Source organism: Abramis brama, assembly GCF_963993115.1.
Source record: "Abramis brama genome assembly, chromosome: 15".
In the NCBI taxonomy this organism is placed as follows: Eukaryota; Metazoa; Chordata; class Actinopteri; order Cypriniformes; family Leuciscidae; genus Abramis; species Abramis brama.
In genome coordinates this window covers 29,022,297-29,040,977 of record NC_139977.1, presented here as the reverse complement: position 1 = coordinate 29,040,977, position 18,681 = coordinate 29,022,297, and the positions used below count along the sequence as shown (strand labels likewise).

The following is an 18,681-nucleotide window of genomic DNA, read 5'->3' as shown; positions in this document are numbered from 1 at the left end:
CAGGTCTCTCTGGAGAAGGTGACTGAAGTGTTTCCTGTGGACGTGTTTGCATGTTTGTCTGTGAGGTTGAGATTGATTCTGTGTAGTTTAATGTGTAGAATGAACTATAAGTAAGCCATTCATAGGTTGATGTTCCCAAAAACGGTAACCCTACATTTCTTTGACAGGGGTCGTTTGAGCAGCATGACCAGCTACACTAGCTGAACCGTTATTTGTCATACAGTATAGTTTGTATGCAATGATGATACCCTGTATAGATGTACAGTATGTATAGACTGATGTACAGGCAGCTTTGTTTGTTCTAATTAAAGTTATTTAATAATAATAATAATATATAATCTTTCAAAGAGTATAATTTAATTTAACTTGTTAAGTAATGACTATACACCATGTAGATTTATCAGCAGATTTGTTCATTCTAATTAGAGTGATTTAATAATAATAATAATAATAATAGTAACAATAACAAATATGTTTATCTAGTATATAACAATAATATAATTTAAAGTGTAATTTGGGACTATACAACAAGGAAATGTATTGATAGATTTGTTTATTCTAATTAGAGTGATTTATTAATAATAATAATAAATTTGTGTGTCTAGTATATAATAATTAAAGTACATTTAATTTGTAAGCAATGGTTAACAAGTTGTTAATTCAATTTAATTTAATTTAAATTGTAAGCAAATACTACTCAGTACAACATGTAGATGTATTGATAACTTTGTTAATTCTAATTAGAGTGATTTAATAATGCCAATTATAATAATAGTAATTATTATTATTTCTGAAAATACATTACTAAAATTCAAAATTATGGTCTGACATTTGACAACAAAGTAATGCAAAATAATGTAAAAAAATATTCATGATCGGTGAAGTTTCTAAATTTAGTCACCATTTTTAGTGGCAAAAACAAAATTTTGAGCCCTGTCATGTGTGACGAGACAAAGGAAGAGATCGTTTTCTTCATTAAATAATTAAACATGCTTTACTTACCTGGAAAAACTTTGATATTATGGCATAAATTCAATTAGTACACTGTAAAAAGTGATCAGTTGACTCAACTAAAAAAAAATGAGGAAACCCGTTGCCTTAAAATTATTAAGTAAATAAACTTCATGCGTAATTGAAAAAATTAAGTTATGTGGAATTGTCAAGTTCACATAACTTAATTTTCTCAATTATGCATACTTTTAAGGCAATGGGTTTCCTCACTTTTTTAAGTTTTTACTTTACAAAAGAGCATTCTGATTATGTCATGTACTTTATTTCTGGAGTTCAGGCTGTGTTTGCGCAGTGAGAGTGTTTGTGTGTTTACTGAGTGTGACCGTGAGAGCTGAGTGTTGTATCTTTCTGAGTGAACAGACTCACATGACTGCGCTCGATCACCTCAGCACCTTCCACTGCCAATATTGTTTAATATGGCACTTCAGCACTATTGTTCTGCCTCAGAACCAAGGACCCATTTCAGTTCTGCTTAGAGAGGAGTTTTGCCCAGAGAAATGACCCAGAAAAACACAGCTGAAGGGAGGACTCAAAGAAAACAGATAAAGATGATAGAATGAGGGCTGGAGACAAGGCTGTTTGGTGTTAGTCTGGGAAGATTTACCTCTGCACTTCACTCTGACAGACCTCTTATCCCACTACAGAGAGAGCGAGAGATATCACAATCTGACACACACACGCGCACACACACACACACACACACACACACACACACACACACACACACACACATGAATGATGCAGTTCAGCAGTCTGAGAGACTCTTAATCCCTCTATATGGCAGACTCACACACACCTTATAGTGCACCTTTAGTATTACCTTTATAGTACATTTGCCATTATCTAATGCCCACTTAAAGGTAATCTTTAAAAGCCCTAATAATTTATTAACACTGGTAAATGTAACCTTCCTTTAACAAATCTCAAAGTTAATATTTCATACGTACAGTACATTATGTTGCGATCCGTAAAATTCACTTGTAGCATTATAACAATAGTATATAATTTTAAATTTGTTTGTTTTATTCATTTATTTTTATTTAGACAGTATCGAATTTTAATTTCCGTTTATTTATTTAGACAAAATAGTATAGAATTTTAATTTGATCCATTTAGTTATTTATTTTCAGTTATTTATTTATTTAGACATAATAGTGTAGATTTTTCTTTAGACAAAATAATTTTTATATCAGCCATTTATTTATTTATTTTCAGTTATTTATTTTATTTAAACATAATAGTGTAGAATTTTCATTTTGGTAATTTCTATTTATTTTTTATTAATCATTTTTATTTATTTATACAAAATAGTGACTTATCGGTTATCAGTCATAACATAAAAATAATTATCAGCTTATCGATATCAAGCAAAATTAAACAATGAAATAAAACAGTTGAAATATCACATAGATTTACATTGAAGGAGGGACCAGAGTCATATATGGACACCAGAATATTATATTAACTTGTGATTAGGCTCTTTTGACTTTTGACCGAAATTCGCGTCCGAAATTTTCGCACGTCGAAAAATAAATACAACCTCACGTTATGTCAATCATGTTTACACACTGCCTCCGAAACTTTCGTCCGTCATAAAAAAATTCGGATCGAGTTCGATTTTCTGCCTTTTTCGCATCCGTAACAAGCATTTGAATGGTGTTTTGACAATTCTAACCACCGAATGACAGGTATGAAAAAACGCATGCGAAAATTTCGGACTCAGTGTGCAAGGACCTTTAGTCCAGTAAGGAACTACCTAGCAACCTAAAAAACACTCAGAACACCTTAGCAACCACCCACATCTCCTTAGCATCATGGCAGTTAGTTTTACACCTGCATCAACACTCACTTCTTCAGAAAATGTGCAAGTCTTGTTATCATCACTCAGAGTGTCATCGCTTCATTCAAAACTGTCTGGATATATTATGATTTTCATTCTCATCTGATAGCTGATGGAAGTGGTCATCGTCAAGGTCATTCGTTTGTCTGAATATTGATGTTGCACATATTTTCATGCTAGAATGTGCCGTTGTGAGGAGGAAAGCAGATTTGCTGACGAGACAGTGAATAATGATGCTGACGTGTTCTTCTGTCCAGTGGAGAAAATCTCTGTAGTGTTTGGGAAAAAAATAGTGTGGGATACCATGTTTTACTAACATCTCTCTCTTTTTCTGTAGGGAGACTCTGGTGAAGCAGGAGAACCAGGCCCACAGGGAGACGTCGGCCCTCCAGTACGGCAAAAACGCTTACAAACAAACTCACATATGCAAAACTCTAAAACATCACTGCTGAAAGTCTCTGAATAACACGCGCATATTTCATACCTTGTGTGTGTTTTAGGGTCCAAGAGGAGAGCGAGGAGAAAAGGGAGAGTCCGGACCCGCTGGTTCTGCTGGCCCCCCCGGACCAAAAGGACCACCAGGAGATGATGGTCCCAAAGGAAGTCCTGTAAGTTCCCACCGTGCTCACATCTGATGCTTTATTTTGTGTCAGAAACATACACTCTTTAAAAATTTCTAAACTTCCCAAAGTGGGTTCTCGCAGCAATGGCATAGAAGAACCGTTTTGGTTTCCATAAAGAACCTTGCAGTGAACAGTTATTAAAGGAACCATTTTTTCTTAGTGTAAAAAATATGTACAGTAAGTAATCTGTAAAAGAACCTTTTGTGCAATTGAAAGGGTCCTTGGATGTTAAAGGTTCTTCATGGAACCATTGATGCCTTTATTTTTAAGAGTGTATTATAGGTTCTGCTTGCTGATTGGTCAATAAGCATGGCTTACTGTGCCTTACTGTTAAGCAAAACACACTTATAAGACCATGCAATTACCACATTTTTGATCAAATATAAAAATATTAAAATGTTTTGGTTTGATTTGATTTCCAGGGTCCAAGTGGTTTCCCTGGTGATCCCGGTCCTCCTGGAGAGCCAGGTCCATCTGTAAGTAATATTAATGTTTGAATGTAGCTGTTACAAAGACATTTTCAGGTTGTTTCCAGGAAGTGACCACTTTTTCTTCCTCCTACAGGGTTTGGATGGTGCTCCAGGTGATAAGGGTGATGATGGAGAGTCTGGTCAGCCAGTGAGTATGCTTAAAGCACAAAAATGTGTCATCTCTGGTGTCGGCTGCATGCATATGTGTGTTTTATAATGATTGCTGCTTTTATGATGCTGTTTATTTGTTTATAACAGGGATCCCCTGGACCTACTGGTGAAACTGGCCCTACCGGCCCTCCAGGAAAGAGAGTGAGTAATGCTTTAGACATCATTTAAATGCATTGAACGTGAGTGCAAAATTAACTTTTTATCACACCTGGAGCCAAAAATATCTCTGACTACCCACATATATTAATATTACTATTAATATTAATATATTTTTCTATAAAATACGGATATATGGCTTTTTCTTTAGGGACCTCATGGACCTGCTGGACCTGAAGGAAGACAGGGAGAGAAGGGTGCCAAGGTAACATGCACACACTTGCATGCACTTCTATTACAGTCAGTCACAAAAAACGTACTGCATTGGTTTCAATGGTTTTGTGTCTCTGAATCAGGGTGAATCTGGTCTGGAGGGTCCAGCTGGTAAGACGGGTCCAGTTGGCCCTCAGGGAAGCCCAGGAAAACCTGGTCCTGAGGGTCTGAGAGGTGTGCCTGGACCAGTGGTGAGTGATAATGGACCAGCCTGACAGCCATACACAGCTCATGTCAGATTATATGTTAAAAGTAGCCTATTTGTTGAATCACACCTGTTAATAACATACCCGGGTTAATATTTCACTACAAAATCAAAACAAATATATATTGTCCACAAAGAAACTGGAGATTTAAAAAAAATAACATGCGCATTTCTATAATGCAACAAAAATGACTTAATAATAAATTAAACATCAGTTAAGTTTTATTTTAAAGATCAATGAAGGTCTTTCTCCTCAATTTTCTCATTAAATGTATACATTTTCCAATTTATTATTATGTATTTTTTAAAATTTGTAGTATTAATGGATTAAACTTATTTTTTAAGACCATTTAATTTTTAAATTAAGCTCAATTAAGCATTTTTTTCCTATTCGATTTTCTGTTGAAATAATACGGACAATTTGAGTAAGAATCATCCTTTCAGCTTCTAAGATATAACACCATACCTCATATTCAGTTCTGTCTATGGCAGTGATTCTGATTTGGTGTTAATAAATTGATCTGCTTGGTTCTGATGTAGGGAGAACAAGGACTGCCTGGTGCTCCTGGACCTGATGGACCCCCTGGACCGATGGTACCAACATGTTATTCCTCTGGGAATGAGTTCATTACAGTCCAAATGACAATCCACAGTCCTCACTCTCTTCTCTTTCTCTCGCTCTCAGGGTCCTCCTGGCCTGCCTGGACTGAAGGGAGATACTGGTATTAAAGGAGAAAAGGTGAGAGAAGCAAATTCATCTTTGACACTCCTAATTTACCGGACAGTCATGCTGTCTAGGTAGGTAGCTTTCTGGAACAAAGTAATGACTTTACAGTATATGTCATTTGAACTCTAGCTGGCGTAATTGATTATGAATATGTTCATTACAGCTGAGTTTAGAAATTAATTTGGGTTGTTTCAGGGTCATCCTGGTCTCATTGGACTCATTGGACCTCCAGGAGAACAGGGAGAGAAGGGAGACAGAGGGCTGCCGGGTCCACAGGGAACTGCAGGACTTAAAGGAGACAATGTATGAAAAACGTTTACACACATACAGCAATAAAAACTAATATAAACTTTCTGTATTTTCGTAAAGCAGTCTTTAAAATCTCTGTCTTTTTCTACAGGGTATTGCAGGTCCCTCTGGACCTATTGGACCCATTGGACCCCCTGGTCACCCGGTACCATTTTCTAACATTTCTTTGAAAACTTTTATGATGTACACTAAAGGAAATAATAAAGGTTCTTAGGTTCAGCATAGAACTTTTGTCTTGTCAAGAACCATTTTTGCCTTTTAAGTTAAATATGTTTTTTAGGAGATTGAAAATGTTCATTAAATTATTGTTTGGAGACTGTAGAATAAAATCATTTTAAACGGTTCTCCTATGGCATCATCTAAAAAACCATTTTGGTTCGATGTTATTATTTCATATGTAAAATTGAATAAATTCTTCATTGTGATTTATATTTGTATTTCACTTCTGTTCAGGGTCCTCCTGGTCCTAAAGGTGCTAAAGGATCATCTGTAAGTTATTTGTGTTCTTATTTAAATATTCCTGTTAATTTAATTTGTATTTTAATTAGAATATTCATTTATCATCTTTAATTAGCTCTGATTTGTTTAGCATCCCTTTGGCTAAACCTATTTCTGGTTCTGTCTCTATAGGGTCAGACTGGCCCGAAGGGTGAAACTGGAGTCCCGGGACCTCCTGGAGCTCCTGTACGTAACTAGGTTCAACACAAAATTGAACTATAAAACAAGGCAAACTAAACACATAAACAGGTTATTCCACTGTGAGATAACTGCATAATTTAACAGATGATTTTGCAGTAGATGTTACATAAGTGTAATTGAGGTCTATTACGTTGTGTAAACCGAATCTGTTAATATTCCTCTGAGAGATTCTGTGGTTATTGCTTCCTTGAGAAAACCTGATATTACATATCTACAAATTGTATTGGTTTCTGTTTCCACACACTGAGTACAACAGCTTCAGGTCACAAAGAGAAATGCAAGTGTTCAGTTAATGTCAGTGTAAAGTTCTAATTGTTTAGATGTAATGGTTTTTTTTTTAGGTTTATTACTGTAGTTTTTATTACTGGGCTTTTTGCCACATTTCTTTGTAGAGTCAGAAATAGAATAGGAAACAATTAGAAGTGTGAAGAATGTGATGCCCTGGCGACCAACTTGCAAACTTTCCAGAAAATCCATATAAACCACCCAAAACACCCTAGTTACTGCCTAGTGATGGCTTCTTGAATACCCCGAACACCTTAGAAAGCACAAAGTCACATCCTAGCAACCACTAAAATATTTGCACGGTCAAGCACTACTCATGTTTTCCAACAAATGAAGTAACGGCCTGGCAGCCACTTAGAACATCCTAGAAGCTATTCAGAACACCTTAGCAAACTGCCTAACAACACCCTAGTAACCACCCAAATGTTGTGAATTTTGCACAAGCATGCAACACTCACATTTTCCAACAATTTAGTAGCGGATTAGCAACCACATTGCAAAAAAACAAAACACTAGCGACCACCCAGAAGTTCTTAGCAGTCACTCAGAACACCTTAGCAACTGCTTAACAACACCCTAGTAACCACCCAAACATTGTCGTAACAAATTTTACACAACCAAGCAAATCCCTGGGAACCATCCAAAATATCCTAGCAATACCCTAGCAACAACTTAGAACGCTCTAGCTGCCACCCAGAAAACCCTAGCAACTACTTATAACACCTTAGCAAATGCCTAACAACACCCTAGTGACCACCCAAACATTGAGATGGTGAATTTTATATGGGTAAGCACCACCACATTTTCCAATAATTTAGTAGAAGCCTAAAAAACACATAGCAAAACCCTAACAACTATCTGAAATTATCCAATAAACATCCTAGTAACCGCCCAACACACTGGAAACCACCCAGAAGATCCTAGCTGTCACTCAGAACACCTTAGCATCTGCCTAACAACACCTTAGCAACCAGCCAAACATTGTGAATTTTAAACCTCTACTCTTAATATTTTTCTATCGCTTTAAGGCATGACGTGAATATTAACGGTTGCCTTCTCGTCTAGGGTCCACCTGGTGATGTCATCCACCCTCTGCCCATCCAGTCCAGCCCGAAACGGGCAAAGAGGAACATTGATGCCAGCCAGATGATGGACGACGCTGCAGATGCCAACTACAAAGACTATGAGGACGGCATGGAGGAGATATTCGGCTCTCTGAACTCTCTCAAACTGGAGATTGAACAGATGAAACATCCTCTGGGCACACAGAGTAACCCCGCCCGCACCTGCAAAGACCTACAGCTGTGCCACCCGGATTTCCCAGATGGTATTTCGCTCTCCCTCTCTCTCTCTCTCTCTCTCTCTCTCTCTCTCTCTCTCTCTCTCTCTCAAACACACACACATACATAAATCTAGCAGTATAGATATGGTAACATAAAATTAAAGTACTTTTTTTTTTTTTTAATTACAATTATCTTCATCAGCTACGCAACTACCACTTTGATGCTTAAAAAGTTCACAAAAGAGATCGTAAAAATAATCCATATGAATTGAGCGGTTTAGTCCAAATTTTCTGAAGAGACTTTATTGCTTTATATGATTAATTTAATATTTAACTCACATATAAACATTGATCAGCGAACATAAACTGAAGGTCAACCCAACCTGCTTGACGCACGAGAACAAACCTCATTGCGGAAACACAAACGTGTTGCGTAACACGAGAATGAACCTCATTGGTTCTCACCTGTCAAGTCAAGCGAACCTGCTTGAGCTTCCGTTTACCACAACTGATGTGTGAGTTGATGAATTTTTATGTGTGAATAAAAGCCCAAATTCAATCTGTTCATCATATAAAGCGATTGAGTCTCTTCAGAAAATTTGGACTAAACCACTCAATTCATATGGATTAGTTTTACGATCTCTTTATGAACTTTTCAACATAGTGCATTTAGCTTATGATGGATCGGCCTTCTTCCTCTCTTTTCAGGCGAATACTGGATTGATCCGAACCAGGGATGCTCTAGAGACTCTTTCAAAGTGTACTGTAACTTCACAGCGGGTGGCGAGAGTTGCATCTTCCCTGAGAAAAAGAGTGAAGGGGTAAGAAATGTTCTCCTGACAGCCACAAAACGAAACACTTTTGGACGACTTCCCAACAGTCCAGATCTGATGTCAGAATCACAATGCACAACAACACTTTTAAAAGCATCACATATCAAAATTAAGATGAACACACTAAATTCAACTCGCATTTCAAGGATAGTCCATGGATTCCTGAAAAACCTCTAGAGATTTGCTGTTTTTTTGTCTACTGAAAATTTACGGGAAGATGTACCCGTCACATCATAATGACAGATTGGACGGCCTGTACTTTCTTTCAGAGACTGTATTTTCTGTTCACATCAAACTAAATAAGGTCTGCACGAGCAACTCAACTGAAGATTTATTCTGTATTAGATTCTGCACACAAGTGTGATGAGTTACTTACCTTAATGAGTCTGAGAATCAGAGTCACTGATGGAGAATCACTCAGTGGGGTGTGAAGGTGACTCTCACAAACAAACAACAGAACTAACTTCAGTGCTTCACTCCAGCAGATGCAGCCAACAACAGACAATAATCTCCTCAGGCCTATTCTCCCCAAGCACAAATATTTGCCTTGGCAAGCTATTCATTCAAACCAACCTTTGTATTTTGATGGACCTCTTCACACTGGATGCATAATTTTTTGGGGCCAAGTTTTAGGTTATTTTTTGTTCACTTAGCAAAAGAGCAAGTGTAATTTGCCTCATATAAATGGTTGTGAATGACCCCCATTACAATGGATATGAAAATTCATCCTGAAAGAAAATCATTTTTTATTACTATTTTATTAGGTTTTTTCTCACATTGTTGTTTTTTCAGCAAAAATATTTTATATAATTAAGTTAATTTATTAGATTTAAAAAAAAGAAAATTCTTCTAGGTTTTTGTTACAATTTGTTAGGTTTTTTTTTTTAATTTTTCAAGGCGTTTTTTGTTTACTGTTTACTTCGTAAAACAAATTATTTCATAAAATTAAAATTATATTGTTATTATTGTACATGAATGTTATGACCCCCTTAACACTGGATGTGAAAATGTATCTTGAAAAAAAAAAAAAAAAATAATAATAATAATAATATATATATATATTTAGGTTTTTAGCACAATTAAATTAACTTATTAAACATTTTAAATAATTTGTTAGGTTTTTTTTAATTTTTCGAGGCATTTTTGTTTACTGTGTACATAATGTTCATGAAAGCAAAATTATATTATTATTTTTAAAACATATTTTGTAGGTTTTTAAGATATTTTTTTTAGTTCACTTAGCAAGATAAATTCTTTCATTATATTAAAAATTACATTATTATTATATAATTTTTTAAAACATTTATTTAGGTTTTTAACTCACTTTAGTTTTCTCAGCAAATTTTTTTTATATTATATTACATTATATTATTTTTTTTTTAAAGATTTTTGTCACTTTTTTTGTTTGCTCAGCAAAAGATATGTATGATTATATATTAGATTAGATTATAGTTGTGTATAGAAATATTTGCATTGTATTAGTTGTATGGCTGTTGGAATAATGTGTTAATTTACAACACAGTGGCCAAAGACATTCCTCTACATGTGCATGATAGTTACAACATTGTGCAAACTGGATGCAAGAACGTGAAAGCTCCTGCCTCGGACAGATTGACAACTACACTGAAAAACAGATTCCCATTGGCTCTCTTCTACTCTCTTATTCTCTTCAGTATTGACTCCAGCTAACTCTCTCTTTCTCTCAGGCCAGACTCACCTCTTGGGTGAAGGAGAATCCAGGGTCGTGGTTCAGTGAATTCAAACGTGGTAAACTGGTAAGAGTGACTCCTCTTTTTTTGTCCTCCTGAAACAGTCTCCTATTTTACAGAGCAAAATGGCTCGCTGGCCCAAAGACAGTCCAGGCACATGGTATAGTCGCTACAAGAGAGGGTCAATGGTAAGTAGGAATGCACGAGAGAAGGGGCCCGGTGCCGAGGGTCCAGGGATCCTGGGCGATCGGTCTCTCGAAGGCCCGTGCTTCTGCATGCTTCTCGGGTCTCTTCATGGACGAGCATGGTCATCATCAGAACAGAAGCAAAGTGTCTTTGCACAGACTTATGGGTAATCTGAGGGCTGTAGGCGGAGACATCAGTCAGTCTGTTGACCCAAAAAAAATGTAAACCCTAACTAACCTTAGATTTACAGATTTGTATGTGAAAGGTCTGACTGGTGGAATCCATCCTGTCTTCTGTTCCTGTAAGTTTGAGAAAATCACCTTGAAGTGACTGAGTCAGTTAACATGATCGTAGATCTGCTTCAAACGCTAGTAAGATACTCACCTACACGACGATAACAAAGGCTGTATCAAACATCTTCCATATAAGATACCTTGTTATAGAACTTCACACACCTTTTGTGGAGAAGATGATCACTGAAAGCATTTAGATGAGCTCAGTGGAAAGCAGCAAATAGATACGAGGGAAATGTTGACTATAAATAAAATTTAGGATTTGTGAATGGCAGTGAAGAGGCGTAACCGACACTGGTAGGTCTTATGATAATGACAACATGGCGAATGTAGTACGTCCAGATTACATTCATACTATACACATTCATAGAACATTCTTTTTTAGCGGTTGTAAAGTAATTACTTAAAAATAAGAACCTACTCAAGAGAGCATGCCATTTAGGACGCAGCTCTTGTGTGATGCTTCATGTGATTATTTTGATAATATTTTAAGTGCTGCCAAGAAAGAGCATTTCAAATCCGTCACTATGAGGATCTATTTCACACAAGCTGCTGCCTTAGAAGATATATACTAGATATTAAGCTGTTCACTGGCGTTTGGAACAGATCCTTTGTGTCTGTGGTGGATCTCAGTCACTTCACTGAGCTTCTGGGTTCAGTCTCTGTTGACATGCAGCTGTGATCATGAGGTAATGTGGTCATGGACAGGTGTTCTTGGTGGGTTGCATGCATGCATGAAAGGTCAATGCATATGAGTGTGTGAGCGGAGTTCCTAATCGTAAGTATATCGTGTGTGTGTGTGCATGGAGCATGCGCTCGCTCTCTCAGTCAGACGTGTGTGTGTTTGTGGATCAGAGGAGATGGAGTTTTCTTCTAAACATGGGTTGGTATATTCAAGAATGAAAACAAAACATTTGCATATTTTCCGTAATGCAAATGTTGCATCACACCACAAGGGGAGAATTTGCATATAAACCAGAACAACTCATTTGAATATATTAGTGATATTTTTCACTGGAGTCTGTAAAAAAATGAGTTTAAAATCCATGTTTGAATGTGTAAATGAATTTTGGTGTTTAATACATGCAGAGCATATCTGTACTGGGAAAAGAGTTTTGTGCTCTTACCTGACTGAGGATCAAAGTTAAAAGCTTTAACCACAGATAAACGTGTATATGAGGCAGTTATTTAGCAAGGATGCATTCAATTGATCAAAAGTGACAAATAAATGTTGTTCTTTTGAACTTTGTTCATCAAGTATCCTGAAAAAAGTCAGTTTCTACAAAAATATGAAGCGGCACAACTCTTTCAACATTGATAATACTAAGAAATGTTTCTTGAGCAGCAAATCATCACATTAGAATGATTTCTGAAGGATCATGTGACTCTGAAGACTGGAGTAATGATGCTGAAAATTCACTTTGATCACAGGAATAAATTACATTTTAACATATATTTAAATATATTTTTATATATAAAATTATTTTATATATATTTTTTAAAGTTGTAATAATATTTAAAAATAATACTGTTTTTACTGTATTTTTTAATCTGAAATATTCCTTAAACAAGAAGTTTGTTTCTTTTTTTAGCCATTGTAGACTTTTATACCCAAATCTTAAACAGTAGTCAGCTGTGTTGGGGGTAAAGCATTAGAAGTAATGGAAGTTACGTAATCAGATTACTTGTTCTCAAGTAACTAGTAAAGTAATGCAGTACTTTTAAACCTACAACAAAATATCTGAGTTTTTGTAAGTTACTAATGACTGACACCTCCTGTCCCCATGTTGAGCGAAATCGTGAGTAAGGCGTTGTGTGCACTGTGTAAACATGATGGGTATCATATTTCTAGACTAAATGTGAACATGACTTATTCATTTCACTTCTGGTGTGAAAAGGCCTTTACATTTGCCAAAAATAGAACTCCAGCCAGGTGAGAAAAAGTAACTGAAAAGTAATATAACTCATTACTTTCCATGAAAAGTTACTAAGTAACTCAATTAGTTACTTTTTCAGAGAGTAACTCAATATTGTAACACATTACTTTTAAAAGTAACATTCCCCAACACAAGTAGTCAGTGACCATAAAGTACCATTGGACCGGAGGGGTGTGATGTGTAGTTTTCAGCAGATCCTCTAGGGGGCGTTGGTCCAGCCGTTATCTAGAACGCACTGTTGTCTGTTTCTCTGTGCAGCTCTCGTACGTGGATGCGGAGGGCAATCCGATCGGAGTGGTGCAGATGACATTCCTGCGTTTACTCAGTGCCACGGCTCGACAGAACCTGACCTACAACTGTTACCAGTCAGTTGCTTGGCACGACCAGGATTTGGACAATTACGATAAAGCCATCCGATTCCTGGGCTCCAACGATGAGGAAATGTCTTACGATAACAACCCGTACATCAGAGCCGCCGTCGACGGCTGCGCGGTAAGAGCCAGAAATACGTTGTGTTTTTTGCAAGTTTAAACTGAAATCTCTCATAACTTAAGCAATGTTCATTTCTTTCCTCCCGCAGTTGAAAAAGGGCTATGAAAAGACTATTCTTGAGATCAACACACCGAAAGTGGAGCAGGTACCGTTTGTTGACATTATGTTTAACGATTTCGGCGGAGCAACGCAGAAGTTCGGCTTTGAGGTCGGACCGGCCTGCTTCATCGGCTAAGACTGCTCAGCGAGCACACGCGAACAAAACATATTCATTTTCTCCGAAAAAAACAAAACAAAACACAAGAAAGAAATAGGATGACTTATTTGTAAAGTTTTGTGTTTCCAAACAAACCCAACAGATACCAAAGTAAGGATAAAAGAAAGAATGGATGTCTAACAATGGGTTCTTATAACAGAGCAACCTTTTTAACCTCAGTGTACCCTCTGCATCACATGCAAGTTTTGAAACTGGATGAGGTCATTGCTCATGTCTCTCCCAGCCCCGCCCACTTTACGCTCGTCTGACTCTTTGCCCCTCCCACAGGCTGTATAGACAGATTAGATCCATCTTTTTACTTCCCGCTTGTTCATGGACCCGTAGCGCTGCGCACGTCCGGTTCGGCATTTTCGTACGAGAAATCTTTTCAGTCGGTTTGTTTGCTTGGGATTTATGTTGTTCCAATTTCATTTCAAGCTTTATGTTTTTTTGTGCATACTTGTCTTCCATTCCCTGGAATGGTAATTATATATATAAATATATATAAATATTTTTTTTTCTATGTTTGTAAGTACTTTCTGTATATTTTTTTTTCTGGTGAAGTGTTTGTTTTGGTTCTGGCTTCAAAACATGCATGTGAACCCATTGAGCGATAAGGACAGAGCTGCTGGTTATTGGATTTTTTGGGGTTTTTTTTATAAATCACAAACAAATAAATAACTGACCCCCCCCCCCCCCCAAAAAAAAAAGAGCCTGAGGAAATTTCCAGTGAACCTGACCTGAAGTAAAGAAAATAAAGGAAATTATTAAAGTACGACAAAAAAGCAACAGCAACAAAATGTCTTATTGCAGGTGTGAACAACATCTTTTTGTAATTTAAACAACAAAATGACAATAAAAGAAACATCCGTAATGTGAGCATTAATTTGCTACCTGTCATGTTGAACTGGCTTCCGGGGTCTGTGAGTTTGCGACCCGTGTGCATGAGGGGAATCTCTGATCTGATGTTCATGAATCTGTGCTTCCCTGTATCAGAAGAGCACACCGTCACACTGAGGAAACACAATATCAGTAAACTAGGTGCTATTTCCTTCTGTCTGTGGTGCTACCAATATATACCTTTTTTTCTTGTAATTGTTTGTTGTAACTGAAAGCGGCTCTGCGGTGATGCCCAAGTGGTTCCACGTCCTCTGTCAAAGTCCTAGCTTTGCTTCCCGAGGTGGCCAAGTACTTTTATGCATGCCATAAAATCATATTCATTTATAGATGAGAACACATTTTTCTTCTGTTATCATTCCTCAGCACATCTGACAATGTCCGGATTGCTACATATGGAGATAATCGATGGTCTTCCAAAGGCTTAAGTTCAACACTTTGCATTACAGTGTTCATAGCACAGTCTATTTACATTAAGAACTTTATTGGAAATGGTTAATTGGAGCACAATTACTGTTAATGCTGTTGTGTAACATGGACCCTGTAATGTAAAGTGTTACTCTAGTTAGCTTGAAAACAAGCTGTTGCATTGGAAATGAAACGCCTTTTAACACACACTTAAAGTTTTAGCATTTGAAACCGCTCTGGAGAATTAGCTTGGGACCTTTTGATTAGATATTTTTGGAGGGTTCTGTGAATATTTTAACCAAAACGCTTAGAGGAATGAATAGTTAACTCAGCTTTCCTTCCAAAGAGATTTCTCTTAATTTAAGAGACCAAGAATCAGATTGTGTTGTGTGATTATTCAAGTATGTTGTACATTCGCTAGCATATATTCCTTCTTCACCTGTCAGAATTGTGAAGATTTGTTGTCAATGACTAGAGCCATCTTGTTATTCATCTATCATCTTTTGCCACTAGACATTTTCCTGCACCCTTTTGTTCCCGCTTTTGACCACTAGACCTGCTACTGCAAAATCTTGCTCTCCAATTTTTGATTAAATATGACTTGAACTGTTTCTTTTAAGTGGATTCAACATGGAATATGCAGTTTTGACACAATTTTATCAGTACGAAACGAAACGAATTTCAACCAATTCTTCTGTATATTTCAAAACCAGCAGTAATGCTGCCAATAAAGTTTATTCTGTTTTGTTGTTTTGTCTTTGTAATGTTTGTTTATTTGTTTTTTTTTGTTTTTTTTCGGTCGTGTCAAACCTGTGTATGAGCAGATAGAAGAGGTATTGGTTTTGTGTCAATAAATTCAAGTTTACTGTGTCCACCCACCCTTGTATGTCTTTTGAAGCATTAAAACTTTCCTGTATGCATGAAATTGTTAAGCTTTCTTTTGATGTTTCTTCCCACAGCCACAATTTCTTTTATCAGCGGTATGATACATCCTCACAGCGCTCCGATGAAAACAGGCCTGTCCTTCATTGTGAAATGGAGAGAGAGCGATGTTTGTTGTAACTCTCTACCAAAGCCCATGTTCCTTTGTAGTATATTTATTGTATTATTTAAAAAATAATAAATGTTAATTGATACCAGTAGTGTTTTTGATATCTGATAAATATATATATATATCTGATATCAGATATACATCTTTATATCTGATAACTGTTATCAGTGTGATATATAATGTAGAGTTGCATGGACCTGTGAAAAATTAAATTTAAAAATATCAGTGGTTATACACACCTTTTCTTCAAATTTGTGAGAAAACATTTCAATAAAAAGGGGCATACATTCATTGCATGACATCATCCTGGTAAGAATTATGATATGAACAAAAACTGATGATTTTTGATGTTCCAAAGAGCAAAATCTGACCGGCTCTGCAGTCACATGATTGACACATTTACTTACATTTGATTAGACACCTATAGAAATATTAAATATTTCTTATTTTACATATTAGTTTTATATTATAATACATAAAATGTTAAACTTTTAAAGTTTCCAACATAGTTTTGGACCACTGTCTGTGATGTGAAAACTAATGTTGGCTGACAACCATCAAATGACATTTTTCCTCAAAACATGAAAATGTTTTGTATTAGAATTTATGTTTCTATGTTTTTTTTAGTTTTTTTTGTGGATGACTTGCAGCAGATACTGAAGTAAAAGCATCCTCAAGTGGTCTTAATTTATGTATTTTTTATTATCAAATTTTTGTCTTCATTATTATTATTATTATGATTATTATTATTATTAATAAGAGGACTATATGTAAGAATTTTGATTTATTAATTGGTTGTCTATAGCTGCGTCCCAGTTCAGAGGCTGCATCCTTAGAAGGCCACAAACTGCGTTGTTAAATGGGATGGTCCAGACTATGGAGAATTGTTCTTATCTGGACAGAATATCGCTGCAAAGGTATTTCCAACTTCGCTTTACCCCTAAGCAAAGAACGAAAAACAACTTTGATGTGTACGTCAGACCTTGAATCACGTTCCGTTCTCTTGTATGTTACGTTTGCACGAGCACGAGCAATAAATTGCTGTTTGCAATTCACTTAACGGCCACAGGTGTCGCTAATAACAAGGGTTTCTGAATTCTATGTATAGCCCCTTTAATTATAATAAAATGTGCAATATTAATTATAAATCAAATCAAGATCTTTCTCTATAACAGAAGGTAGTAAAGTGCACAGAGACAGCTGTAATAACCCAGAGCTCAGTGACTGGAGTCTTTTTCTCAAGAGCCCCGTGTCAATGGCCTAGATCCATCTCAAACAGCCCCGACTGCAGGACGGAGAACATTAACATATCCAGCACGTCAGCCCGACTCAGCTGTGAAAGACCAGAATCACACTGCTTATGTTACTCATCCAAACAGTTTAACAGTAAAGAAATAAACTTAATCTTATTCCTCTGATGGTTTACAGATCTTGTTTATCCAGTAGCCTATTATCTCTGATGAAAATGCACAAGGTGTTTTTGTCGGGCCTAAAATTTAAACTTTTGTAAATTTTTATTCAAATGCAGTTGTATTTGCATAATTTTCTTCTGAAATATCAAACTGACATCCAAAGTCAAGTGCGAGAAATAATCTAGCTACTGTACACTAACCATTCAAATTACATAAACAACAAAACCAGCACAGAACTGCAAAGGCTGCTTTATTCCTCATTTATGCAACTTATTTCCAAAAAAAAAAAATTCTATTCCCAAATCAGTGGGCATGTTCAGAATGGTATGCATGCTGCCATAGTAGCCTACTTGAAGGTCTACCTTGTACAACTACATACTTCATGTCAGCCTAATGGTATAAACTATAATAGGCTATAGAATGCATGTATAGTTGATTGACAGAAACAGTATTTGTAGGCTACTGTATTTTAGTAGACTATGCTATTCTTATGGTGACACCCTCTTTTCATTTTGAATGAGCTGCTTGTAGAGAAATCTATTTTTTTACAGTCTATGGGAGAAATGCGATTATTATAGATAAAATTGAGTAAAGTGTTGTATGTTATTTTTGATACAACAATTTCTCAGCTTTCAAACTGTGTGTTTTTTAGGACGAAATTCAGCCACTTCAGTTTAAACGAGTTCTGAGCGCTAATGAACTGATCATCTAAATTTAGCATGAAATAGCATCATAACTATATGAATGAACATTGGAGAGTATGTTTAAAGATACAGCAAAACTTACAGAACTGTATAATCTCTCGTGTGATCCCCAAACCGTGTGTTTCTCAACCATGGAAAGACGCAAATAAAACAAGTTGCGAATGATATGTCACGTGACGTCACATTTACCTCATGAGAGGAAAGTCATTCAATGTTCATTGCTCGGCAGTTCGGTAGAAACATATTTTGGTTAAGTTATTTTACCTAAAGTTAAGTAGGCTAATCGTATACAAAATTGGATTAAAATCGTCAAAACAGTTTTTCAACCGTGGAAAGACATAAAAAAAAAAAAACTTGTCAACAACATGTCATGTGAGGTTAAGCGGTTAAACCAGGCTAATTATCAAACTATTCTCATTGCTCGTCAGTTCTTTAGAATTTTAGTTTTTTTGTTTTTTGTTAAGGTATTCAACACAAAATTTGAGGCATTTAAAAAATGTTTTATCTATAAC

General features: G+C 36.1%; 1 protein-coding gene across 2 annotated transcripts in view; it reads left to right on the top strand.

The window, feature by feature from the left end:
- col5a1 (procollagen, type V, alpha 1) overlaps positions 1-13,816 on the top strand; it is a 97,942-nt gene extending 84,126 nt beyond the window's left edge. The window contains exons 49-66 of one of the 2 annotated variants that reach the window (XM_084136163.1): positions 3,189-3,242; positions 3,352-3,459; positions 3,897-3,950; positions 4,039-4,092; positions 4,203-4,256; positions 4,423-4,476; positions 4,568-4,675; positions 5,230-5,283; positions 5,375-5,428; positions 5,612-5,719; positions 5,817-5,870; positions 6,179-6,214; positions 6,356-6,409; positions 7,775-8,036; positions 8,700-8,812; positions 10,531-10,599; positions 13,208-13,441; positions 13,530-13,816. In XM_084136163.1, the coding sequence (XP_083992289.1) occupies positions 3,189-3,242; positions 3,352-3,459; positions 3,897-3,950; positions 4,039-4,092; positions 4,203-4,256; positions 4,423-4,476; positions 4,568-4,675; positions 5,230-5,283; positions 5,375-5,428; positions 5,612-5,719; positions 5,817-5,870; positions 6,179-6,214; positions 6,356-6,409; positions 7,775-8,036; positions 8,700-8,812; positions 10,531-10,599; positions 13,208-13,441; positions 13,530-13,676 (1,671 nt within the window). In that variant the 3' untranslated portion in view covers positions 13,677-13,816. Of the gene's footprint in view, positions 1-3,188; positions 3,243-3,351; positions 3,460-3,896; positions 3,951-4,038; positions 4,093-4,202; positions 4,257-4,422; positions 4,477-4,567; positions 4,676-5,229; positions 5,284-5,374; positions 5,429-5,611; positions 5,720-5,816; positions 5,871-6,178; positions 6,215-6,355; positions 6,410-7,774; positions 8,037-8,699; positions 8,813-10,530; positions 10,600-10,652; positions 10,722-13,207; positions 13,442-13,529 lie in introns of both variants that reach the window. The other variant, XM_084136164.1, reaches the window with a different exon arrangement.
- The last annotated feature ends 4,865 nt before the right edge of the window (positions 13,817-18,681 follow it).